The sequence below is a fragment of the Anabrus simplex genome, chromosome 2, assembly GCF_040414725.1.
Source record: "Anabrus simplex isolate iqAnaSimp1 chromosome 2, ASM4041472v1, whole genome shotgun sequence".
NCBI classification, from domain to species: Eukaryota; Metazoa; Arthropoda; class Insecta; order Orthoptera; family Tettigoniidae; genus Anabrus; species Anabrus simplex.
In genome coordinates, this window is record NC_090266.1 from 867,867,289 (window position 1) to 867,895,269 (window position 27,981).

At 41.9% G+C, this 27,981-nt stretch overlaps 1 protein-coding gene across 7 annotated transcripts in view; it reads left to right on the plus strand.

The window, feature by feature from the left end:
* The window catches only part of Pfrx (6-phosphofructo-2-kinase), a 656,010-nt gene that overhangs the window by 485,222 nt on the left and 142,807 nt on the right, over window positions 1–27,981 (plus strand). For all 7 annotated transcript variants that reach the window (XM_068226309.1, XM_067141606.2, XM_068226307.1 and 4 more), the window contains one exon: window positions 16,874–16,999. In XM_068226309.1, coding sequence (XP_068082410.1) covers window positions 16,874–16,999 — 126 coding nt within the window. The remainder of the gene's footprint in view (window positions 1–16,873; window positions 17,000–27,981) is intronic.

Sequence of the window (27,981 nt, forward strand, 5' to 3'; positions counted from 1 at the left end):
CTCCTGATACTGCCTTCTTCGTCTCCTGATAGGGTTTTTTTTCTATTTGTTTTACGTCGCACCGACACAGATAGGTCTTTGGCGACGAGATGATAGGAAAGACCTAGGAAGTAGAAGAATGCGGCTGTGGCGTTAAGGTACAGCCTCGGCATTTGCCTGGTGTGAAAATGGGAAACCACGGAAAGCCGTCTTCAGGGCTGCCGATAGTGGGGCTCGAACCCACTATCTCCCAATTACCTGGATACTGGGCGCACTTAAGCGACTGCAGCTACCAAGCTCGGTCGTCTCCTGAAAGGTATCTTTGACTCACACCTACCTCACGTATCTCTTGTCTCGTAAATATTAAGAGATGTCGCGAATGTATATGAATAAAAAAGCGATGTCTCAGCAGGGACCTTTGCTCCTTGAGACACAGCTCGTTAGCGGATTCTTCCGGAGACACAGCTCCAAATGTATATGAATAAACTGGAGTTTAGTCTCTCTGAATGGAGACTGGTCTCAGAATTTCTTGAGACAGCGCAGAAGGTGACTCAAGCCGATAGAATCAGGCTGAAAACGCGATGGTGGAGTTTATGATGCTTTTACAACGGAGAAGAATAATTTATAAAGCACGAAGAAATTCTCTCGAACATGATTATAAAGATCTCTACCGTTACCGGAAAGAAAATGTGGAATGGTTAGCACATTTTCTGGAGCCAATACACGAGATATTCATATAACAATAATGATAAAGATGATGACGATGATAGCCATTTGCGATAGGATTTACATGCATCATAAAGTCTAAGATGTTCAAAATCAAGCCAGAAATATGCAAAATCGTGCAACATACAATTCTGATAATTTTCTTAGTAATTATTAAATTAATTTAATTATTCTTAATCTATTCTACATTTGTGATTTTTTCTGTACGTTAACATTTATTCTATTCACAAAATACGACTAACATTTTATAAATGAAATTAATTCACAATCACGGAAAAGGCCGAAACAAAACATAACTATGTTTAAGATATGACCTACAATTATTCAAGGCTTTCATTATTCACTTTGTCCTGCTCCTTAGCTGAATGGTCAGCGTGGTACTTTTCGGTTCAGGGGGCCCCCGGGTTCGGTTCGCTGTCGGGTCAGAGATTTTAACCTTAAATCCTCAACATTCATGCAACTCACACACAACACTATCCTCCACTACAATAACACGGCAGATGACACCCATCCTCGTCGGAGGGTCTGCCTTACAAGGGCAGTACCAGGCTAGAAATAGCCACATGAAATTATTATCTATTATTATTATTATTATTATTATTATTATTATTATTATTATTCACATTTTGATATCTGGAAGGATATTTTTTTCAAGTCTGAAAATTATCGCTCTCTATCACATGTTGGCCAAATGGTATTGAACGAATGTGCAAGTATCTTTGGTCCTGGTGTAAGCTACCCCATTTATGTTTAAGTGCCGTAAAATTCCCTGCCCATGCCTTTTTCGATTGCACTGTTTCTAAATTTATTTAAAAGTTTCAACTGGCGGCTCGTGCCCTTGAAAAAAATATGCTGTAACTGGTTTCACAACATTTAACATATTCGCATAATGACGTTATTCGGCCAATGATTTGCTGCCTCTATGAGTGCTGCTCTTTCTCAACCATAGCACCAAAATCTCACTTGCGCCGAATACTACGAGGGAAGCATTTGGTTTGGATCAGACAGATTTCGATGAAACTTCCATGAATGTCAATCTACCTGTCTTAAATTTATTGCTGATATTCACTTTGTCATAAAATCAACGATATTGTTATAATTAATTGCTAAAGAAAAGCTGGGTGGTTTGCAGCTGTATTGACCTCGCGTATGCAGTGTAGAAATGCACTGATAGTTCTATTTTAAAGTTACATTAAACAGTGCGCTATAGAGTGAAAATTAGATTTTGACAACATGAACAGAATGTCTTGCTCGTCAAACCCATTTTACTAACATGCACAGGATATGAATATTTCAAAATATTAGGCTTTTAATACTTCTGTCGTTTACAATTGAAGCTAAAATATGTAATATGAAATCCTCGTCATTTGTATATAAACTTGCATGCTATAAATAGCCTTATACTTTCGGATTCTTGTTGAGATTGATTCATTTTGTCACACTGCGGGTAACCTATATAACAACGCCAATCATTCAGCGATGTTCTGACGTCTTAATTGATCATCCTACCATGTTTCATTGAAATCGCTGCCATCTACACACCACGTTCCATGTACAACTGGAGCAAAAATTTACTGTCAATAAATACCGGTACGAAAATGTTATTTCACGGCAGAACGGTTATCACTAGAGCCCGGATTTCCATGCAAATGCATGTTTTTCAATAAGCTGGCTACACTTCTCAAACTTTGCAAATATTCGTTTTACGACTTAACAATTCCAAATAACCGTCCTTTTCCCGTGCATGTTTGCATGTTTTGGCCATTTTAGGAGAAAATTCATGCATAATGCATATTTGGAAGATTTTGGATTTAATAACGAATATTTGGAAGTTTAATATTGCATAATATGACTTTTATTCTGATTTTGACGCATATAAATTCTTAGCATGCATGATAGTGCCATTTCTGAATGTTAGTGTGCAGAATTTGGGACAATTTTTCCACGTTATAGGCTATAGTATGTCTATTACTGAGAGACGGAGAGAATGTATTCCTGGCATCCTATGTGACAATCAAAGTTAGTAGCCTACATACGGTACAAGTCCTATAATCCAATTAAACAAACACTTTCTTATCTGTTGCTTGAGTAAATGATGACGTATTTCGGAAGTCCCCACGTCGATATCTAATGCTTAGGAATAAGGTGTCCTAGTTTTACAGTTGTACATTGCTATAAATTGAACCGTAAATTGTGCATTAATGATTGACGGCTCATTTTTCGTCTGTTAGACGAACAAAAGAAAACTTGTATCGCACTTCTGTGGCGTCGCGTTACTGGGATAGCAGCTTACAAACTCAGGTTTTTCATTGAACCCTCTACCGTTGTTATCTTGGAATGTCCTACCCGGTACCCTCATTCGTCACACGTCTTTGTTAACGCAGTTATTGAGGACATTCAAATGTGTCTGCAATCATCGCATGGAGAAGTAGCTGCCGCAGCTAAAGATAAGTTGAACAAATTACTTAGTTCAAATCCTGATTTCTCGCCATAAGACCTATCTGTGTCGGCGCGACGTAAAGCCCCTAGCAAAAAAAAAAAAATCCTGATTTTGAATTCGTCAAGCTTATAGAAGACGTGTTATGGTGAAAATGCAAAAGATGTACAATTTGACCTCATTTTGTCAAATGTATTCATTGAAGTATGCATCTATCACTTGCTGTGATGTAAAAAGATCATTTTCTGTGCTTAAGAATGTGCTGACAGATAAACGGATGGGCTTAAATCAAGACAATTTGGAGAAATTAGGGTAGTTTCTGTACAATGTTTCAAAAGGAACTGAATTTTGATGGTGCATGTTTTCCAGTTTATTGTGCATTTTTGCCATATGATAGTGCATTTTTTGAGATTTGATAGTGCATTGAAATCCGGGCTCTAGTTATCACCATTGAGTTCCGGATGTCTATAGCTCAGCATGTTCCAACAAAACCACTCTTCGTAGCTCTCTGATTGTTAATTCACTCGTCAGCTGACAGATACCAGAGCCAGTGTGCGAGACTCATCTCAAGCGGAAGGAGACAAGTCTCGTTAGCGAGAAACAAACTCTATTCATATACATGACGAGTTCTGTCTCGCAAGTGACTTCCGTCTCAATCCTCCTTCGAGACTTGTCTCCGAGTTACATCTCATTTTTATTCATATCACCCAACGTCAACACTGGACGATGACTAACGCTCACGAAGTGTACAGCGCGTATTTCAAATAAATTTCAGTAGCAAGGTAATACTGACGCTACTAGCACCACTCTTCACCGACCAGCGCGCAAATGCGTATAGGCGTCATCTTTCAGATGTGCAAATGCGCCGCCCGAATATCATTTATCTAGCACAACTCCTTTTTGGGGTTGGGATTTCGTTTTCCACCGGTATATTTATTGGACTTCTTTATATATCCATAGTCCTGTGTTTGTCTCGACCATATCGCGCCAAGATGGGAAATTCTTAGGCAGATAGCAGAGAGTTATGGGTTACACGCAACTGGAGACATTTATTATTATTATTATTATTATTATTATTATTATTATTATTATTATTATTATTATTATTATTAGAACGTGCTCTGACTGACTTTCGGCAGGCATCATGCAACTTTAATTAAACATGAACCTTTCCTGTTTGAGACATTTTAATAAGAACACATCCTACTTTTTGCTCTCGGCCTAAACCTACTCACCAGTTGCGAGCGCTATTTTTGAACGATGGAGAGAAAGCATTTAGACGGCATTTATTACGCCAAATTAAACATTTAGCTCTAAAAGCATACTCCTTGAAATTGTTCCATTGGCGACCGGTAAGATTTTGCTAAGAATGTGTGGACGAACTCTTTATCTGTAAGTTCACGGGTTAACATAAGACTACTGTCGACCAAAGTATTATGTATACTAGAGTTTGGAGGTTGGGGTTTATGTGGATCTATTGGTTATTTCATAATGTCCAATAACACCATCGCTATCCTCGGTTCATTTCATGTTAGTTCATGTAGCTTGTGAGTTTTAAATGTATAATTTAATGTTTTTATCGGAGGTGGAACGCAAAAAATCTTTTTTTTTAACGTGTTTCAACCATGCGTCGACTTTGACATTGTTTCTCAAAAAACCGTCAGCTGATCTAATCCAAAGTTTAACACAGTATGCATCGGGGTGTTTCATACATTCTTTATACAGGCGTTGTCATACATTTAGTAAAGCAACTTTTTCTCGGCTCTGAGTGGTTGAAAAACTGGGTTCTTGGTTGCGTTGTGGCCTTTACATATCTAGTGGTTATGCTATATGTCTGTAAGATACGTAAATGTATTAACTTTTTAAATATCAGTTTGTATTTTTATTGCGTAGAACGGTATGGATCAGTAGCTGCCAAAGCGGGGAATGTCGTGGGATGTTGCCGCGATAGCGCGGACATTGCGCCATGCCGCGCCTCTCTCGGAGTTGAATCCTCCGATTACAAGCCTGCATGTACAGTAACACTGGCTTCACCGTTTGCTTTCCTCCGGTCTTTAATAATTATCTGTAGTTATAATTCAAACAAATGACATTAAGTGATCTTGCAAATCATTTTAAAAAATGAAGTAAAAAACCTCGTCCATTTGGTTTGGATTCCGCGTAAAACTGGTGGTTCCGTGACTGTGACCACGATATCGATAGTAACGAAAACCTAAAGTCGTTCTTACCTTGCGTTACAGTGAGTCCCATCATGGAGCTGAAACCATTACGGTAGCATTGTATGGCATCCACTTTGCTTGTAGGATTACGTCTGAGTTTCGTCAGTTCGGCCTCTCGCCTTAGAAGCGCCAAATTACGTTTCATTCTGATACCTGTATTGGTTTGGCATAATATTCTCTTCACATCCCATCCACGTACATGTGCAGTCGAGTGCGCGGAATTGTGTCGATACAGAAATGGTGGTAATTTAATGTTACAACGCATCCGCCCCGCCCATGGCTAATCCCCTATCTGGTTCTAGTAATTTTCGTGTGTTCAGTGGCATCCGTACCCTTAGGCTGAAAACAGGCGAAGCGCTTAATGTCGACTCTTTATTCTGCTTTGTCAAATGGAACAAAACACATTGTACGCAGCGCGGCGGTCGACTCGACACGAGTTTCTCGCGACAAACGGGCGGCACCCTCGTCAAGTGTATTACGAAGATATTTTGATGTGTTTGAAAAACATGATAATCAGTCCGTAATATAGAGTGTGGCCGTTTAGACAAGGAATCACCGGGCGAGTTGGCCGTGCGTGTAGAGGCGCGCGGCTGTGAACTTGCATCCGGGAGATAGTAGGTTCGAATCCCACTATCGGCAGCCCTGAAAATGGTTTTCCGTGGTTTCCCATTTTCACACCAGGCAAATGCTGGGGCTGTACCTTAATTAAGGCCACGGCCGCTTCCTTCCAACTCCTAGGCCTTTCCTATCCCATCGTCGCCATAAGACCTATCTGTGTCGGTGCGACGTAAAGCCCCTAGCAAGAAGAAAGACAAGGAATTTGTTCAGACGCAGCAGCTCTTCACAGCGCGGCAGGAGAAAGGTAGGTCGAAGGTGGGGTGGAGCATCCAACTACCTCTGCAGAGTTTGAACCCGCAAACCCAGATCCACAGGGGAACTACTGGGAGTAAATAGTGGTTCAGAACATGTCTGTGATGGGTATCATGATTGCGAACTTAATGATGACAAAGAAAACTGAACATCGTCCCTGCTCTGGATCCTCTGTTATAGCACTATTTTAAATCAGTTTAATTGTCCAAAGAGGTAAATAATGTAATCGTGTAAAGCTTTGGCTTATCATGTGAAGGTTTTATTGTTAAGCTTCACTGGAAGACTTTTAAATATTTCGCCATCTTGATCTTTGCATTGTACACTGTAACAAACAGTTGGATACAACACTGGCGCACGATCTCACGATTTCTAACTGAGAAATAGTTTTACTGTAGCCGAGCATTGTGAGCTGTTCCTCCTGTTGTTACTGGCACTTGCGTAAAAGAGCGTAATTCACCTTAAAATGAATACTACTATTACTACTACTATTGTTGTTAAAAACCGCCAACAGCTGTAAAGAATTGCAGAATGATTTACACTCACGCGATTGCTAAATAAGAATTCTAATGAGAGTAAACCCAGAAACACATTTTAAGGCCACTGTAATACCTTTGTGAAATGAAAGTTACGGCGTGTTTAAAAGTTGTTTTATACCATTTTATCAACTTTCTAGCACAATCAGGCTCTTCGTTACGAAAACCGTATAGGCAGGATACTGCACCATTCGGATATCATTTTTCCGAATCTTGGCACTGACAAGCGTCATCATCGTTGTGATTTCCATGAGATAAAATTAATTCCAGAGAGAATGCCGGAACATTACTTCATACCAAAGCTCTTTCCCCGTCCTAGACCCAAATAAAATTAATTACATTACTAACGGTCGTAAAGAGAGAGCTCCAATTCTAGAAGCAGTCTTTCCTAACAGAAGTTCTTGATCATGGCTATAAAACTTCCGACACCGTATCTCTTTACTTAAACGCTCTTAAATACCCACATCAGGTCTAGAGAGCCGAGAATAATGGCCGTGAGGAGGATTCGTCGTGCTGACCACACGACACCTCGTAATCTGCAGGCCTTCGATCTGAGCAGCGTTCGCTTGAAAGGCTTTTGAGCCATGGGGTTTGGTTTGTTTTTTTTAAAAAAAATACGCACTGACTGTGTCAGGATTTCATCTTTGAACTCTGGTACGCACGTGCACGACTTCCTGTGATCAAACTATCTACCAGTTGACTGCGCATCATACCTTTCCGATTTTATGTGCTATCGCTGCTATCTCTAGTAGTGTATAATTTGAGTTTTGGGTTGAGAAGTATGCCGTGAATTCTATAGTATGATTGATGCTCAACCTTCATATTCGAATTCATTTACTTTGTTTTGATAGTTCTCGTTTACGTCGCAGCATTTTCCTGTTGTAAAAATGGGGAACCACGGAAAACGTCCACAGGACTGCCAACAGTGGGACTCGAACCCTCTACCTCTCAAATGCAAGCTAACAGGCACACAGTCTGAACTGCGCAGCCAGCTTGTTCGGAACGCTGAGATCCTCCCTAGTACAGTAATAGGAAATGTTCCTATATCTAGTTCTCTAGTATCTCTCTTTGGGAAGAATACTCGATTACATTAATGCTGGTGGCGTGAAAGAAATCTACAGCTTGAATATCCTAAGTGAGTTTCTTTCTTGAATCTTGTTCTTTGATTTTGCTTTGACAGCGTCCAGACATTTTTTTCCATTTCTACTAGCTAATATCCTTCTTCCGAAGTGCCCTTTGCACATGGTAGACGGAACTTACAATCTCCATGAGTCTTTCTGGATGAGGAGGTGCAATGGATTGTAGACCGCATGAAGAAGAATGGTCTCGAAAGCGATACAACGGAAAACCATCTCCAGGGGTGTCCATAGTTGGGTTCGAAACCCACCATCTCCGAGAGCAAGTTCACAGCATTCTGTCGGTATTGCGAACACTTCTTGCGTTTCCCTTCTAACTAGCAAGCTTTGAAATTTGCAATTACTGCTATTCTGCAAAATAGAGTAGACTGATTGAGATTCTCTAGCGAGCTAGTTCGTGAGCCTATGACCCAGATGTTACATCTAGTTAATATAAGATAAGCTCCTCTTGCATTACTGCTCAGTGTTGGCTTGGACCGGATTTTTTCGAGACTTATCACTTTTTAATGATTCTCCTGTCTCAGCGTTCGCCCGAAATACATATGCAACAAAACGTATTTTGATGAGTGTGTTTTTTTTGTAAGTACAAAGTACTTATCAGTAAATCGTTTATCGTTCCTTGACCGTCGATTTCATTATTTAATAAATGATATTTATATCATGGAAGAGATTTGGTTCACAATCTCGATATAATTATTTACTCGTTCTCTCTGAAGTAGTAACTGTTTCTTTGCCACCCGTTTCTGCATTAGTGCAGGTTCTACAACATGGCATTTTTTTTTTGCTATTTTGCTTTACGTCGCGCCGACACAGATAGGTCGTATGACGACGATGGGACGGGAAAGGCCTAGGAATGGGAAGGAAGCGGCCGTGGCCTTAATTAAGGTACAGCCCCAGTATTTGCCTGGTGTGAAAATGGGAAACCACGGAAAACCATCTTCAGGGCTGCCGACAGTGGGGTTCGAACCCACTATCTCCCGGATGCGAGCTCACAGCTGCGCGCTCCTAACCGCACGGCCAACTCGCCCGGTACATGGCAAATTGGCACCGCGGGGGCGTAGCGCAGGTGGACAGCTGTTCGTTAGGGTTGCAGGATATAAATCCCTGCGCAGTCGTTTGACATGTCTTTAAAAGTGCTCAAGTTCGAGAAGCTCGTGCCGATAGATATATAGGCACGTTAAAAGAACATTTTAGGGCGAAATTTCGAATCTCTAGCTTTCTTTAAGACTGAGAGTAATTCAAGGGACATAAAAATAAATGTTATTTACAACGCACATTGTTAAAATGCGACAGCAAGGTCTCCCCGAGAGGATAATTGCCCACCTGGTTGATGTGCAACATAGTGACGTTGTTAGGACAGAAAACCGGTATCGTGTGAGACAAGATGTTAAAGATCGTTCTCGCAGTGGTGTTGCCCGTGGTCAACAACATAAGCTGATGACCACTACTTACGAATCTTGGCTCGCAGGAACCAAAACGACTCCGCAGCAGAGTTGTGAATGCCTTCCTTACGGCAATTGGAAGGGCTGTACCTACTCAGACAATCCGAAATCATCTCCATAGGTCCCGCCTACTCTGTAAAGAATTCCTTGGGGAGCACCTTCACGTATACCCCAGCACCGCAGCGCCAGGTGCAGACGGTTAAGGGAATACTTAGACAGCAACCTGGCAATATGGCTTCAGGTCTTAACTGATGTGTCAGAATTTGTCTGACGCCTGACAATCGTCGGACCGAACGAGTTGGCCGTTCGTTTAGAGGCGCGTAGCTGTGAGCTTGCATTCGGAAGACAGTGGGTTCGAACCCCACTGTCGGCAGCCTTGAAGATGGTTTTCCGTCGTTCCCCATTTTAATACCAGGCAAATGCTGGGGCTGTAGTCCTACCTTAATTCAGACCACGACCGCTACCCTCCTACTCCTAGCCATTTCCTATCACGTCATCGCCATAAGACCTATCTTTGTCGGTGTGACGTAAAACAGATTGATTGTAAAAAAAAAAAAAGTAATCGTCGAGGGAGGGAAGTAACGCGAGGCAAGTTGTATATTCCATGCCACGGGTCCAGCAGGGAGGCGCATCTGTCATGCTTTGGACAAGCATTATGTACGGACGTCAGGTACCGCTCATCGTCGTTGAGGGCACTACTAGTGTACAATGGCGTGACTGAATCGTCCTGCCCGTTGTTCGGTCATACCGACAATACATCGGAGACGGCAATACGCGCATGTACAGCTTTCGTCATGTTAAAGTCTTCGTTGTGTAGGCCTAGATAAGTCGGGCTGAATGATTTTCGGTGTCTGCTGGCATGAATCCGATTGAACAAGCCCAGGACCAGCTGAAACAGGCAGTGCGAAGACTTAGGAATCTACCTCTCGCCCTGAACGATCTTCGGAAGGCTGCTAGGCAGCACGCCACGAATCATCGAAGCATACCTCAAGACACCATACTATGATGATTTTGATGTCCGGGTTTGATAGACGGATCCACTTCGCCGAATAATATGCCGTGTTTTTCGTAGGTTTAGGTGTATTCCTCAAAGCAGTCGTGTTATTCGTTACAAAAAGTGTGTATGTTCCTCCCATACGTTCTGTTGGGGCCGATGACCTAAATGTTAGGCCCCTTAAAACAACAATCAGAACTTTCTATTGGGTCGTAAGCAGCCTAGTACCTTAGCAATCAAGGTGGGTGCAAAATATTTTTTTGAGGTGTGCATGTGGAAATTGTTTTGAAAACTTACGTTGTTGTGGAGTTATTTCTAATTATATGCAAGTTCGCAATTGGGATGGAAGTGGTGATGCTTACATGAAATGTTCCATAGAAGCATTGTCATGAAATGAAAATGAGAAATCACAAGCAACCACGTAAGGGTGACCAAAATTTCAATTCTATCCCGCCTGCTTCTTGAATCCATGGATTTGGGTAACTGTCTGTGGCATTATACTGGGTCAATACTAGCTTTTGGAACACTGTTGCCTGCTAACTACCTTGTAATCAGGAGAAAATTCCTCATTTATGTTCACGCTCAGTCCCTGGGTGACCTCTGATAAAATGTGATAGGTCTATGTCCTCTTTCCTATCTACATGGACTTCGTGGAAAGTCCCATAATGCATGAGATGTTGTACTTAGAAATCATATCAGTAAATATGCCTATCGTTCTGGAATTCCTGTAAACTACTCATGACATTGAGTAATGTTAGGGGATAGTATCTTCTGTGAGAGCTAGGCATGCTGCCAGTTTGAAATCCAAATAAAATGCTAGTATAGTGCTTGTATGAACATGATTTTAGATATAAACAATGATAACGAAATGACTGCATTCAACTTGCGAAAGGCAGAAGTATTCAGTCAGCAGTATGTAAAGATAGTTGGGTATAAGGATAATGTTAAGGTAGAGGAAGCGACTAACCCTGGCGAATTATTTAAATTTGCCTGTAATAATAAAGCCATTTACAAAAAGATACAAAGTTGAAAGCTAGAAAAGCAGCTAAGATTGATAAGATTTCTGGGGTACAGTGTCATATCTGAAATACTTGATACCGGGCGAGTTGGCCGTGTCGTGTGGTTAGAGGCGCGCGGTTGCGAGCTTGCATCCGGGAGATAGTGGGTTTGAATCCCACTGTCGGCAGCCCTGAAGATTTTTTTCCGTGGTTTCCCATTTTCACACCAGGCAAATCCTGGGGCTGTACCATAATTAAGGCCACGGCCGCTTCCTTCCCACTCCTAGGCCTTTCCTATCCCATCGTCGCCATAAGACCTATCTGTGTCGCGACGTAAAGCCACTAGCAAAAAAAAGCTATACCAAATGAATAGATAGTTGCAATGGTACCCCCAGTTTACAAGGGAAAGGGTGATAAGCATCAAAAAGCGGATAGTTACAGGCCAGTCAGCTTGACACGTGTTCTTAAGCTCTGGAAAGCATGCGTTCTGATTATATTAAACACGTTTGCGAAATTACTAAGTGGTTTGATAGAAGGCAATTGGGGTTTAGGAAAGGTTATTCCAGTCAAGCTCAACTTATAGGATTCCATCAAGAGATAAAACGGATATTTTAGATTCAGGAGGTCAAATGGACTGTATCGCTATTGACCTATCCAAGACTTTTGATTGGGTAGATCATGGAAGACTACTGAGAAAAATGAGGGCTATTGAACTAGACAAAGAGGGGTTAAATGTGTGGCTAAATTTCTAGAAAATAGAACTCAGAGAATTAGAGCAGATGAAGCATATTTTGATCCTGTAATGCTTTTTTTTTTTTTTTTTTTTTTGCTTTACGTCGTACCGACACAGATATGTCTTATGGCGACGATGGGATAGGAAAGGCCTAGGAATGGGAAGGAAGCGGCCGTGGCCTTAATGAAGGTACAGCCCCAGCATTTGACTGGTGTGAAAATGGGAAACCACGGAAAACCATCTTCAGGGCTGTCTACAGTGGGGTTCGAACCAAGAATCTCACGATTACTGGATACTGGCCGCACTTAAGCGACTGCAGCTATCGAGCTCGGTATCCTGCAATGCTTAACGGGGAGGGGGTGTACTATAGAACGGTATTATTAGACGTTTGTTTTTCATATGTATCAGTCAAGAACTCGAATCACCCGTAAGGGTATGTGCAGATGGAGATGTTCAATAAATTACCAATTTCTTTGAAATCATTTAAGAAAAGGCTAGGAAAACAACAGATAGGGAATCTGCCACCGGGCGACTGCCCTAAATGAATGATTGATTGATTGATTGATTGATTGATTGATTGATTGATACTGTTTTTAATCGACTACAAAAAGACCTCGACACGACAGTGTAAGAAGAGAGCCAACAGACCCTGGGTACCGAGCTCGATAGCTGCAGTCGCTTAAGTACGGCCAGTATCCAGTATTCGGGAGATAGTAGGTTCGAACCCCACTGTCGGCAGCCCTGAAAATGGTTTTCCGCGGTTTCCCATTTTCACACCAGGCAAATGCTGGGGCTGTACCTTAATTAAGGCCACGGCCGCTTCCTTCCTATTCCTAGGTCTTGCCTATCCCATCGTCGCCATAAGACCTGTCTGTGTCGGTGCGACATAAAGCAAATAGCAATTAGATTGTGGTTCCAGTGTATGGGTCCGACTCGTTGGCTGAACGGTCAGCGTACTGGCCTTCGGTTCAGAGGGTCCCGGGTTCGATTCCCGGCCGGGTCGGGGATTTTAACCTTAATTGGTTAATTCCATTGGCACGGGGGCTGCTGGGTGTATGTGTTGTCTTCATCATCATTTCATCCTCATCATGACGCGCAGGTCGCCTACAGGTGTCAAATAGAAAGACCTGCACTTGGCGAGCCGAACCCTTTCTGGGATATCCCGGCACTAAAAGCCATACGTCATTTCATTTCCAGTGTATGGGACCCTCACCAGAATCACTTGATACGATAATTGGAAAAAGATCCAAAGTAAATCAGCACGATTTGTTCTGGGTGATTTCCGACAAAATGGTAGTGTGTTACGAAAATGTTACAAACATTGGCTGGGAAGACTTCAGAGTAAGGAGACGAGTTGCTCGACTAAGAAGTACATCCCGAGCTGTCAGTAGAGAGATGGTGTGGAATGACATTAGTAGACGAATAAGTTTGTGGGAGGTTTTAAAAGTAAGAAAAATCATAATATGAAGATACATGTGGATTTCAAGAGATTAAATTTGGCAAATACCAATTTATAGGACGAGGAATAAGGGATTGGAATATTTTACCATGGGCAATTTTCGATAACATTCCAGGTTCCCTAGGAACCTGTACAAGGCTAGGTAAACAGTTGATAGGGTATCTACAACCTGGGTGGCAACCCTAAATGCAGATGATTTGATTGATTGATTGATTGATTGATTGATTGATTGATTGATTGATTGATTGATTGATTTGGTTAGTAGTCCGTGCCAAGACTTTGTGGAGCGTAGCTTATTTAATGGACAGTATTTTGAACAAGAAAAAGGTCCCGACTCATTGGCTGAATGGTCAGCGTTGAGGCCTTCGGTTCATAGGGTCCCGGGTTCGACTCCTGGCCGGGTCGGGGATTTTAATCGCCTTTGATTAATTCTTCTGGCCCGGAGAATAGGTGTTTGTGTTTGCCCCAACACTTTCCTCTTCACATTCAGACCAACACACTACACTGCCAACCACCACAGAAACACGCACTAGTGATTGCATCCCTCCAAATAGGATTGGCGTCAGGAAGGGTATGCTACCGTAAAACAGGGCCAGATCCACATGTGTGAAACAGTTCACACACGCGACCCCACATGTGTGGAAGAAGAAGAAGAAGCTCAAAGTCGTAGTTTCACGTGACTTTATACAATGATCGTAGCCACAGGACCTCCATTTTTACGTGGAATCTGAACCACATTTCATTTCAAAAATCCCACATACATTGGGTGGGATTCGTACCACAGTCGCCTTGGTGAGAAGCCAGTGACTGCGCCACTTGGCTGTCATGCCCTCTGAAACAAAAACTGTTAGACAGTCTGGTAGTATTTGAAGGTGCTCAAATACACCACCCTCGTGGCGGTAGACTTACCAGCACCTAAAATAATTTTAGCGGGACAAAACTCGATGTCTCACGGGCGTCTCCGGAAATCATAAACTAGATAATGGGATGTAAAACACTAAGTAGTAGTAGTATCATCGCTCATACCTCAGTCATTTTCATATTGTCAAAGCCAAAGATAAGACAGAGACAGATCAATGAAAGTAACAGAATTGCCCTAGCCCATACCAGAAGATATAGTGCACTGTAAACACTAGGTCCTGGCTAGCAAAGAAATACCCCTGCTTAATTACTGTACATGGATATAATGTGTGGATCAGAGTCTCATACCCTGGAGCTATACTCTGAGGTCTTACCACAGATTTATACTTCCTCTCCTTTACATACTTTTTTTTACAACTTGCTTTACGTCGCACCGGCACAGATAGGTCTTATGGCGACGATGGGATAGGAAAGGGCTACGAGTGGAAAGGAAGCGGCTGTGGCCTTAATTAAGGTACAGCTCCAGTTTTTGCCTGGTGTGGAAATGGGAAACCACGGAAATCAATCTTCAGGGCTGCCGACAGTGGGGCTCGAACAACGCCTCTTCAGTGCTGCTTAGGCCATATATGGCAGCTGATGGCAGAGCTGTGGAGGATCCAACCAGCCTTAGGGCTGAAAACTTAACCTACATACAAGTTTAGAGTGTTTGCGTAAAGCAGGCTTAATTTTGGCATTATCCACCGTAGTAACATTGATAGGCGAATATTTCTTTATGCAAATATGGAAAATAGTACATCTTATATTTTTTTAAACTCGTTGGTCCATTACATGCTCCAATAGATTAGTCAGAGAATAGACTTGTTGATCTTGGTCCCATTAGATTAGATGGGATTTAGAGTTGACATAAATATGATCTGATCGTTGTGGGTCGGTTTAACATCTGGTTATATTTTAGTTTATGTGAAAATAATCAGTATTCAGCTAGGCAGATGCACATATATTGTTAGAAGAGTTAGAACCTCCAGTCACATTTCGTTGTATATATTATAGGGATGGCGATGGTTTAAGTGGGTCTGTTATCGAGGTCATTGGCCTCAGGCTGTAGACTGTCTCTTGCGTGCATGTCAGTAAGTTAAATGACCATTTTGTAATCTAAACTGTTGCTGCTACCATCGCTATCTGATATGCCGTAAATTTTACTTACTGACCCACCGGTCCATGTTACTGTATATCAGATACATCCTTTACATACTTCCCTCCAGTCTCCAGAATTTACAGTCCCCAGTATGTTTTTAATCCCGGCTTTCTTTAATCAGAGGTATGTCCACAAGTGTTAAAATTACTTTTTAAACGAAATATTGAGTTTTAAATCCCTCCCAGCTCCCAACGATTACCACTGATTATCGATAGTGGCTGAAACTCTTCCATCTGAAAGATGGACTATGCGTCAATTTTGATTGTCCAAGTATTCGCGCACCAGTTTTACACGATAATTATAATTTCGTGTGGCTATTTCTAGCCGAGTGCAGCCCTTGTAAGGCAAACCCTCCGATGAGGGTGGGCGGCATCTGTCGTGTGTAGGTAACTGCGTGTTATTGTGGTGGAGGATAGTGTTATGTGTGGTGTGTGAGTTGCAGGGATGTTGGGGACAGCACTAACACCCAGCCCCCGAGCCACTGGAATTAACCAATAAAGGTTAAAATCGCCGACCCGGCCGGGAATCGAGCGCGGGATCCTCTGAACTGAAGGCCAGTACGCTGACCATTCAGCCAACGAGTCGGACAGTTTTACACGATGGGAATGCTGGACAAAAGAGAACACGAAACTGTTCATGTCTTAATTTTATCCAATACTTTAGTAGGTTAAGGTGAAGGACATGTGCGTGATGTGATGTATGCCGAATTTTAAGTTCATATTCTACATGCTTTTCTAATTTTTCTTCCACTTACGTAATGCTCAATAAATTAAAAAAAATAAGCTGCAAGATAGACTCCTCTTAACATAACAACGTTAAAAAAATCTATCTATCTATCTATCTATCTATCTATCTATGTATGAATTCAGTAAACTCTCTCGTAGAATTCAAATGCACGGCTGGGCGAGGATTAGTGTTGACTTTACTCCTTTACCGGGTGGGTTTTATAATTTCTCACCTCTTCTGCTACTGGCTACGTATTCAATCGCAACATTTGGGAAAAATTTTCCAAGTGTAATCTCGCAAACTAGTTCCATAAGGATGCAGGAAAATCAGATTCCTCCTTCCTTAATTGGATTTATCATTTTTTTAATTATTATTATTATTATTATTATTATTATTATTATTATTATTATTATTATTATTATTATTATTATTACATTGACATAACATTTATCGTTGTAATAAACCTGTGCTGTTCTTGAAGCCAGACTTGTTCTACTCATTCTTAAGATTAATTGAACCAGTTCACTTTTTTGATAGTAGAGTCCTAATTATTTTCCTTTTCCAGGAGAACGAGCCAACTATGTCAACAGTCCTCATGTTATCGCCATGGTGGGTCTGCCAGCCCGCGGAAAGACGTACATATCCAAGAAACTGTCTCGTTACCTGAACTGGATTGGTATAAACACCAAAGGCAAGTCTTAAACTTCTGTTATTTTGTAACTTATATTCTTGACTATACAGGTTGAACCCGAACTCCACTGACAAAATTCGGAGATTGTTCAAGGATGCCTTCTGAGTACATTGATAAAAGGGACCTGTGGTCTCCGGTGGCTCGTTGCATAGCAAGGTTACCCCAAGCAACATTGATTCTGAGAACATACATTCACAAGAGTGAAAAAGCTTGTAATATACAATATCCAAAACGTACAACACAAAACACAAAGTAATGCAACAACCCTCAGACGAAACACGTACACTTTTATTACAGCGTGTTCAATCTGCTCTGTCAGTGTACTGTACAGTAAAGAGAGTTGTAAAGGTAACAACTCCGTGTCGTTGGCTTCCGACAAAATTCCGACGCCGGCGTCTGTCAAGAACTAGCATTTAGGATGGACGTAAAACAATTATTATTATTATTATTATTATTATTATTATTATTATTATTATTATTATTATTCCGAGGATACCGTGGAACGCAGAGGTGAAAGAAGTGCGGGCATGAATGGGTGAGTATATAAAAGTTGGAAGATTAATTTAAAACTTTAAAATTTATATTTCTTCCTTATATCTTTTGTTTTTCAAATTTTAAACAGGGTTAGAAAATAATAAATCAAGGACAAGAGTTTAGCTCGTAAGCTTGAGTAACAATTTTAGAGGTCTAGAATAATCAGATAACAATACTTCAACAACATGAGTTTGAAGTTCCCTAATTACAAATTTACATGAGCTCTACTGCTCCTTTCAACCAACAGTCAAGGAGACGGATCTCCCAATTTTTTACATCAGTAGGACGAGCGTCTTTACACAATTACTTCCTAGGAGATTATTCTCCAAAATTACATAAGGCACCTACACTCAACAAAACCAAACCGTAAACACTGTCTTATATGTTCGACAGTCTGATTGACCTTGAAACGAAATTAATATAGTTGACTTTAACAGGGGTAACAAGTACTCATTCTACGTGGCCTCTGGTAAAAACAAAAGGTTAAAGTTACTGGCCAAAAATTATAATGTTAAGAGGCGGACACTGGCACTCCTTGAAATTCACCAGAACATCATTAAAACCCTATGTGGGCTTATGGCCCGACGTTACAGAGGCTAAGGCTATACTGCAGAGGTGAGTAGATGAAAATAAATTTTACAAACTTAAAAGATAAATTTAAAGCTTACAAAATCATTGTCACCTCAATATCAAGTTGAGAGGGAATACAAGAGGGTACCTCACTCTTTATTCCCTAATTTCGGTGAAGTTTCTTAGACTTGTTTGAGAATTTACATTCCGAAAGAAACTTGAAACCTTCCCCTCGAGCTAGCATTCCAAGACTATTACATTGTTAAGCAGAATCTGCCATTACCTTGAGCTGGTGGACCTCCCGATGGACGAGTGAGCCCTTTCCCGCTGCCTCCGCTACGTACACACTTCAAAGCTCTTGACTGGAGCGATCACAAAAGACAACATGACCTGAAACGTCCCAGCTTTTATAGTGGAGAGGAAGGTTTCAGATTTCTCTGGGCCGAAACCCTGATACACCCCCAATTTTCATTTGACGATCAAATAAATACCAAAAACCGTGATTAGTTACTTAAATGTACAAAATTTTCTCATTGGTTAACATATTAAGTTGGTGGGAAGAGATAGATGTGTTGATAACTTTAGAACACCCAAAAACAATCAATACACAATTCAGTTTAGGAAACCTTGACACACAAAATTACTTCAAAATGTCATTGTTCATACTCGCACCAGAGGGCGCAGCTAAGTTGATAGTAGAGACATCTGTCGAAAAATGTCCAAACTCCTTGTATCAAACAGTTTGACGACCAAGTTCTAGATGGCCTTGTCAAAGGTGCTTAATTTAAATGCACGGGGCGGGTGGACCTCCGGTACAATTATTATTATTATTATTATTATTATTATTATTATTATTATTATTATTATTATTATTATTATTATTATTATTATTATTATTATTATTATTATTATTTTATTTTTTATTTTTTCAGTGCAGTACAAATACAAAGCTAATTGGGGCAGCAAACCAAACGAAATGCAATTACTGTGTGACGAGCCACAGGAGATCACCGGTCCCTTATACCAATATACTCAGAAGATATCCCTGAACAACCTCCGAAAGTTTGTCGGTGGAGTTCGGGTTCACTCTGTATAAACGGAGCTCACGTTGATAATTTCAGGAATGAACGCAGTTTTTGTGATCGAGAAACACATTTGGATTGTGGCAGAGCACGCAATATGTGCTTTGTATTTAAGTGGTTGTGACAGCAGAAAATGGAAAATAAATGCTGAATGCCAGGAAGATACTTTCAGAAATGAAATAATGTACGTCATAATTAACCATAATTCAAGTTAGGCTGTGTCCGATGATTTCGGAATCCAGTAGCTACAGCAGATCATACCCCCACTTACTTCCGTAAACATGCTTTTAACAATAGAAAAAACTAGTCTTTTAATCAAGTGAAAACAGTAAATATGTCTAATCTGCAGTGTTTACAAGGCGTTAAATAAGAGATACACTATTTTCTGGATGATATAACCGGAAGTACCACTTACAATTAGATGTAGCTTGATGATAATTTTACTGAACTATTTACAGTGAGTGAGGCTGAATTAAAATAGCCTAAATATCCGTGCATTAATAGGAAATCATCTTTTCAACCAAATGTTCATCCGTGATAGCAAAGAGTTCCAACAAAACAGTAGCTTGACCTTCAGCTTTGTCTTCGTCCACCTTACGATCTTATTGTCTTGAAGTCGAATTACACGTTCAACGCGTGTAATCATTGAACTCTACAACATGTAAATGGGTAAAATATGTGGCCTTGGATATCAGCCCTCGAGAAGTCTTAATTAACTTCGTTCTGCAAATAACCACAGAACTAGTCTTTCTCTCTACACATATTTTAATAATAATAATAATAATAATAATAATAATAATAATAATAATAATAATAATAATGTTATTTGCTTCACGTACCACTACCTACTTTTACGGTCTTCGGAGACGCCGAGGTGCCGGAATTTAGTCCCGCAGGAGTTCTTTTACGTGCCAGTAAATCTACCGACACGGGGCTGTCGTATTTGAGCACCTTCAAATACCACCGGACTGAGCCAGGATCGAACCTGCCAAGTTGGGGTTAGAAGACCAGCGCCTTAACCGTCTGAGCCACTCAGCCCGGCTACACATATTTTAGGTAGTTACTCAAGCAAAGGGGTACTTTCAGATATAGATATAATGCATAGAAGTTCAGTCAAGTAACTATAATGAAATACGGTGCTCAAAAATGTTTTGCATATTCAGGTTTAGTGCACTTGATATTTTGTTATGTACGTACGAAGGGTATGTACAAAGAAAAATTATGGAAAGCAATAAAAAAAGCAACAAAAGCACAAAAGTCGTAATGTAGTATTTTGAACTCAAATTATCGTTCATTTCATGACAGGTCATTGCCGTGTATAGCCACACAGTGTGCTGAGATGGGCTTGAACACGACGAGTCTTACTCAGCACAAAGATTCATACTTGTTTTAGAGCAGATTATTGCACTCTAGATAGCAGCTTTTTGTTGTTGTTGTTGTTACAATTTGCTTTACGTCGCACCATCATAGATAGGTCTCATGGTGACGATGGAATAGGAAAGGGCTAAGAGTGGGAAGGAAGCGACCGTGGCCTTAATTAAGGTGTGGCTCCGACATTTACCTGGTGTAAAAATGGGAAACTACAGAAAACCATCTTCAGGGCTGCCGAGAGTGGGGTTCGAACCCACTACCTCCCGAATGCAAACTGATAGCTACGTGACCCAAACCGCGCAGCCACTTGCTCGGTGATAGCAGCTTCCGTCAGTTGCTGAATGTTAGCAAGAGGAATAGGACGGAGGGTATTTGCTCTCTTCACTTCTCGCCATTCAAATTCAACACAGTTCATATCCGTGGAATATGCCGGCTACAGCATTCGCTCAAGAAACTGATTGACTGATTGACAGAAATATAGTAACGAGGTTACGGATAATGGAAGCCTTCACCTTCCAATCCGCCAAGATCCATCACGGCCCGTACGGAGATAGCGTTACCTCTTTTCCTAAATACACTGCCTGACGAAGAAATGGATACATCGGGAGAAATGGTCGGGTGTCAGTGTAACTTCGTACACGTACACACCACCGGCGGGTTTGTAAATGATTAGACTTTCAATTCTCTGTGACGGGTAGAACGGCAACCAGAGTGCGTTAGTGTTGTTACCTAGCCTGGTAGGGTATGTAAGGGGCGTGAACAGCGTCAGATGTTGAGTGATCACCGTGAAGGACACGGAGATGCCGTGTATTCGCGTGAGACAACGTTTTCAACACCTTCCAGAGTTTGAAAGTGGGCTCATTGGACTGCATGGGAACGTGAGGGCAGGCATACTCGTCGTCAAGGTTCTAGCCTACCACGTCTGAGCAGCACAAGGGAAGACCGCCGTATTGTTGGATTCCCCGCAACATTCTGCGACATCCTGCACCATTGGTCGGAGACTAGCAGCAGCCGGACTAGGGAATTACCGTCCGTTGCGCAGGCTGCCGTGAACACCACATCATAAACGGTTGCGTTTGGAGTAGTGCCGTGACCGGGAAGCATGGACTGCTCATGAATGGCGTCGCATTGTGTTTAGCGGTGAATCGCTGTTCTGCACTACCCAGGATGACCATCGTCTGCGAGTATGGCGGCGACCTGGGGAGAGGTCCCATTCTTCCAATGTTTTGGAGAGGCACAGCGGCAGAGTAACTATAATAAAAGGTTGGCTGCTACGGCGGTTGAAGCTTCCATTGGCTGGAGTGCTATGACGTCACGCGATATGAACAATAGCGAGTAAGGTACACAGTCGCAGTACAGCAAGCCTGTGAGTTCTTGTGCCTGTTAAACATCTTCTCAATCTTTCATCAAATAATCTGGTTTAGTCCGATTCGATAAGTAACGGCACTTCCAATAGATTTAAAAACGTGAAAATGCGTTAAATTTCGTCACATGCTGAGCAGGTAGAACATCAACTATCAAATACATGACATATAATACGATAAGTAATAAAATATTGCCTTGCAACTCAAAATAATTAATTTATTTCCTGATGAAGTAAGTTTTGTATCAAATGGCATAGGAAAATATACATCATATGGACATCTTTATGGAATTATATTAAATTATTAAAACGTACGTATCGGGAGACTTAATTACTTGATGAACCATCCCCAAGCTTAGCCTTCTTATTGACAAATTATCTCAGTGCTAGCTCCTTACTCTTTGCATTAGAATGCCATATCCTAATAAATGTCCTGGTCCTTACAGAGAGACAAATTATTTTGTCATGGAATACTGGAAATTTTGACTTAATAATAGAAATAAGAGTTTTCATTACGTTTTTGCATTTGGATACTGTCTTACCGTGAAACACACCAAATGAAATTTCGAACTGGGCTATGTTTCTTAACCACTCATGACTGGGATGTGTGAGGCCCCCTTTTGAAATAACCGAGATCCAGTAACAGGTCTCTTCTCGCACGACATTTTTGTCTCTTTCTTCGTATTTACTGTATATCGGATCACGGATACTGTATTATTATAATAATAATGTTATTTGTTTTACGTCCCACTAACTACTTTTTAAGGTCTTCGGAGACGCCGAGGTGCCGGAATTTAGTCCCACAGGAGTTCTTTAACGTGCCAGTAAATCTACCGACACGGGGCTGTCGTATTTGAGCACCGTCAAATACCACCGGACTGAGCCAGGATCGAACCTGCCAAGTTGGGGTTAGAAGGCCAGCGCCTTAACCGTCTGAGCCACTCAGCCCGGCGCTGTATTATTTCACGAGCTTTGAAATATATTCAGAAATATAAGTTATTAGCACATAATAATGTTAATGTTATTGGATTTCATGTCCCACTAACTATGTATTTGAGCACCTTCACCACCGGACTTGAGACAGGATCGAACCTGCCAAGTTGGGCTAAGAAGGCCAGCGCTCTTATCATTTGAGTTGCTCCTCAGCCCGGCTATTAGCACATAACAATAATTATAGAAAATATGATTTTCATTCAGTCATTTATATCTGACACCTTTTTTACCGTACGAGCTGTCATAATGGAGATATTCAAGAATTTACAAAGTGTTTCAACAACCAAGCATTGCTGACGAGGAAGTATTGTTAAGCCATCACAGTAGCAAACTAACTGGCTATGATGGTTGTTGTCGTTATTGTCTTCATAATGTGCAAAATAATAATAATAATGTTATTTGTGTTACGTCTCACTAACAACATTTACGGTTTTCTGAGACTCGAGGTGCCGTAATTTTGTCCCACGAGAGTTCTTTTACCGTGCCAACGATGTATAGCGCCACACACGTTTCCATAATATGTTGACTGCATTTTAATCAGTACAGTGGTTCAACTTCAGATACTGACAACACGAACACTGTTTACGTAGTGAACCACTATAAAATTATTATGTATCCGTGTTCCGATATACAGTAAATACGTAGGAGACAAAAATGTCGGTCGGTCATTTGGTTTCTTGGCTTACGCTGCGTGGACCATCAACGATAGACCCCAAGTGTAAGCGTACGAATTGTAGAGCATAGAAACCTCTACAAAAAAGTCCGCGATGGCACATGCCTATTTCCAACCGGCTGCCCTCTAGAAGCGATTTTATTCTATAGTCCGCGGTAAAAAATATAACTCCTTAAAATTAAATAAATGTTTCGATATTATCCTCGAGTTCCTCATCAAAATAAATTGTTTGGCCTCCTCCAGTATTTTATAAGGATTACAATATCCTTGTCAGGACATTGTTTGCATGAATGGTTCAGAAGTTACGACCATTTTAGACTGTAGTGGTCATACGTGTCATCAGGACGGGCCAGTGCTGTCTCATACCACATGACGTCACGCAGAAGGCGGCCAGGGAGAGAAAATAGTGAGCGCGATGCGGGAAGAGACCCCCCCTGGCACAGCGGTGTTACTCCTAACCTCATGGTGAGGGGAGCCATCGGATATGACTTCAGGTCACGGCTGGTAGTGATTGAGGGAACTCTTGACGGCACAACGGTACGTGCGTCCTCAAGTGTTACCTCTCGTGCGACAGTACCGTGGTGTCATGTTTCAACAAGGCAATGCTCGTCCACACACCGCACGTGTCTGTGTGATGTTGAGGTATTCCCGTGGCCAGCAGGAGCCCAGGTCTGGCCCCGATAGAACATGCGTGGGACCAGCTCTGTCCCAATGCCAGTATCTAGGATATCAAGTACCAGTTACAACAGTTGTGGGCCAGCTTGCCTCAGGAGAGGATACAACGGCTTTATGGCACCCTTCCCAACCGAATCAGTGCATGTATCCAGGGCGGAGGGGATGCAACGTCATACTGATAAGTTAGTTAGTACTGCCAAGTTACCGAGCAAGTTGGCCGTGCGGTTAGGGGCCCGCGGCTGTGAACTTGCATCCGGGAGATAGTGGGTTCGGACCCCTTTGGTGGCAGCCCTGACGATGGTTTTTCGTGGTTTCCCATTTTCACACCAGGCAAATGCTGGGGCTGTACCTAAAGGCTACGACCGCTTCCCATTCCTAGGCCTTTCCTCTCCCATCGCCGCTATAAGACCTATCTGTGTCGGTGCGACGTAAAGCAAATAGCAAAAGTACTGCCAAGTTCTTTTTTTTTTTAATCTCAATTTTGACTCGATTTTGTAATCACTGAAATTGTCACATTCCGTCTCAGCACGTAACGTTTCATTTCATTTCCTTCTCACCTTCTGGATGCTTCATTATTTTTGTTAAGCGGTATACATGATAGGCTGGCCCCGTGGTGTAGGTGTAGCGTGCCTGTCTCTTAGCCGGAGGCCCCGGGTTTGATTCCCGGTCAGGTCAGTTAATTGGATCTGAGGGCTGGTTTGAGGTAAACTCAGCCTACGTGATTACAATTGAGGAGCTATCTGACGGTAAGATAGCGGCCCCGGTCTAGAAAGTGAAGAATAACGTTCGAGAGTATCCGTCGTGCTGACCACACGACACCTCGCATTCTGCAGGCCTTCGGGGTGAGTAGCGGTCGTTTGGTAGGCCAAGGCCCTTCGGGGCTGTTGCGCCATGGGGTTTGGGTTTTGGTGTACATGTTAGGGCCTACATATTAGTGATTAATACGATATTATAACCGTATGATAACTGCTAATGACAGATATGGAATATCATATTAGTGCAGGTTGATGAACACCTCCGTCTTATTGAACTGCGAAATTAAGTGTACAGTTAGGTGGTGAAGAAAGTAAATGTTAATGTAAAATACCGCAGCGAGAACCTTGAATTTTTTAACCCAGGAATGCAGGTAGAATTTTAGGTGGAACTGAATGTGTTGTAATAAATATCCGGCATGTATAACGGTAAAATTACTGTATTGTCGTTGCTCCTAGAAAAACTGCCATGTGACAATATTTCAGCTTAGAATTCTAACCAGAAAGGTTCTGTCATCTAATGTTCAGCATGGCATGATCTGTATCAGCGAAATGAGTGATACATGTGCTGCGAGTCAGTACTTCTCCTTTCACCAATGTCACATAATAGTATTTCGAGGCGCAGCGACGATGTATTCTCACCGAGCGAGTTGGCCATGCGGTTAGGGTTGCGTGACTGTGAGCGTGCATTCAGATTTTCAGTAGTGTCCCATTTTCACACCAGGCAAATGCTGGGGCTGAACCTTAATTAAGGCCATGGCCGCTTCCTTCCCATTTCTATCCCTTTCCTATCCTATCGTCGCCATAAAACCTATGTGTCGGTGCGACGTAAAGCAAAGTGTAAAAAACAGAACAAAATGCGCGTATTTCTTGACCTTGCAGGCAGCCTGCACGTGTTCGACCTGGCAAGCAACAGTCGCTAGTCTGAATCTCAGCTGTTAACACGGTGAGACATTTATTACTGCAACACTGTATTTTCGTATGTAAAAGTTATTTAAAGTACGAGTCGGCTCGATGGGTTTGTTCAGCAATTTCCGGATTAAAAAAAAAAAAAAAAAAAGAAAAACATGCGCGCACACGAACAGTTTTAACAGAGGAAAAGCTCACCGAATAAATCACTCACAAAATTAGCACAAGTAGGGATTTCGGTTCCTTCTGCACATAGAGCTACAAACCTGTTACACATGAAACAGTACAGGTTTACACGGGCCCCTTGTTTAAAGCCACAAGAGTGAGATATTTTGAGTGGTATCTTGCATCATTGGATGATAGTTTATTCGACCCACAGCTTGTGTTTTTTCTCTCTTTTTTCGGATCAGGCCTGGTTTCATCTTAACGGTCGTGTGAACAGTCATAACTCTCGCTATTGGTGTGCAGAAAATTCTAATGGTGTTTATGAAGTCCCTTATTTTAATAGGAAGATTGATGTTTCGTGTGCTGTTAGTGCGAGACGAATAATTGGGCCTATTTTTTTTTTCCCGAGACGACAGGGTATATGTGGAGAGGTACCAAGATGACATTTTGACGCCGTTCTGCCATCAGTTAACGGAAGAAGAGAAATCGCGTGACCGGGTGAGTTGGCCGTGCGCGTAGAGGCGCGCGGCTGTGAGCTTGCATCCGGGAGATAGTAGGTTCGAATCCCACTATCGGCAGCCCTGAAAATGGTTTTCCGTGGTTTCCCATTTTCACACCAGGCAAATGCTGGGGCTGTACCTTAATTAAGGCCACGGCCGCTTCCTTCCAACTCCTAGGCCTTACCTATCCCATCGTCGCCATAAGACCTATCTGTGTCGGTGCGACGTAAAGCCCCTAGCAAAAAAAAAAGAAGAAATCGCGTGGATGGTTTGAACAAGATTCAACACCTGCTCGTACAGCAGGAGATTCCCTTCCTATAATCTCGGAAGTGTTTGCAGACAGAGTGATCAATGCTGGTCTATTTCCCCCTCGTTCTCCAGATCTAGCAGTGTGTGATTTTTACTGTTGGGGTAAACAAGGAAAGCGTGTATCAAACAAATCTTCACCATTGGAGGAACTGAAAGAAAACATTGGGAATGAAATCAGTAACATTACAGTGGCAGAACTCACTCGCGTCAGCCAAAATGTGGTTACCAGATACAGTGCCTCTATAACCCAGGAAGGACGAAGCATCTTGTATAAGGTAAAATTTATATAAGATTGTGTACACGCTTAAAGCAGGGCCACCGCTACCTTAACGCAGAGTACCAACACCGTGCGTTCGGTCTGGGTTTTTATGAGAGACAACGTCAGCCGGGTATATGAACGTTACAGGATAGGCTATACTGATAAATACTTAAAAAAAATAATTTATCTCGCACCGTTGTCATTTCATCAGCTGCTGAAGTTAGCCAATTTGATCGCTTCGTGGGCGAATTTAGATGGGCTTTGCGAGGCGATGTTGCTAAATCTGCAAGTGACTGAGGACCGGGTTGAGAGACACAAAACATTTGCCAAGGGAGGGCTTTAAACACGGACCTTCGAGCTGACAGGATCGCGCCGTAACTAGTACACTATGGTGACACCGGCTGAAACCCATAGGTTTTTTGTATTTGATGCCGTTTTCTCGGCATGGCTCTGAAGCCGGTCTTAAGCCACGTGCAGATTTAGCAACATCGCCTCGCAAAGCCTATTTGAATTCGCCCGCGAAGCGATCTGATTGGCTAACTTCAGCAGCTGATGAAACGTCAACGGCACGAGATATCAAATTATTCTTTTCATATTATGTATTAGCATGACCATCCCTCTAACGCTCATTTACTCGATTCGCATCATTTCCGACCACCCTGTATATACATCCTTGTTAACTTCCTTTCTGTCTCAGTTCTGGGGTGACTCGCGACTCTGACGTTCTAAATCAAGTGCGTGAATCCTTGAATTTTTATTCTTTTGGACATTTCATATTCAATAAAGCGTTACCTTATTTTTATTAAGTAGTAGGGCTACTGGTCTGG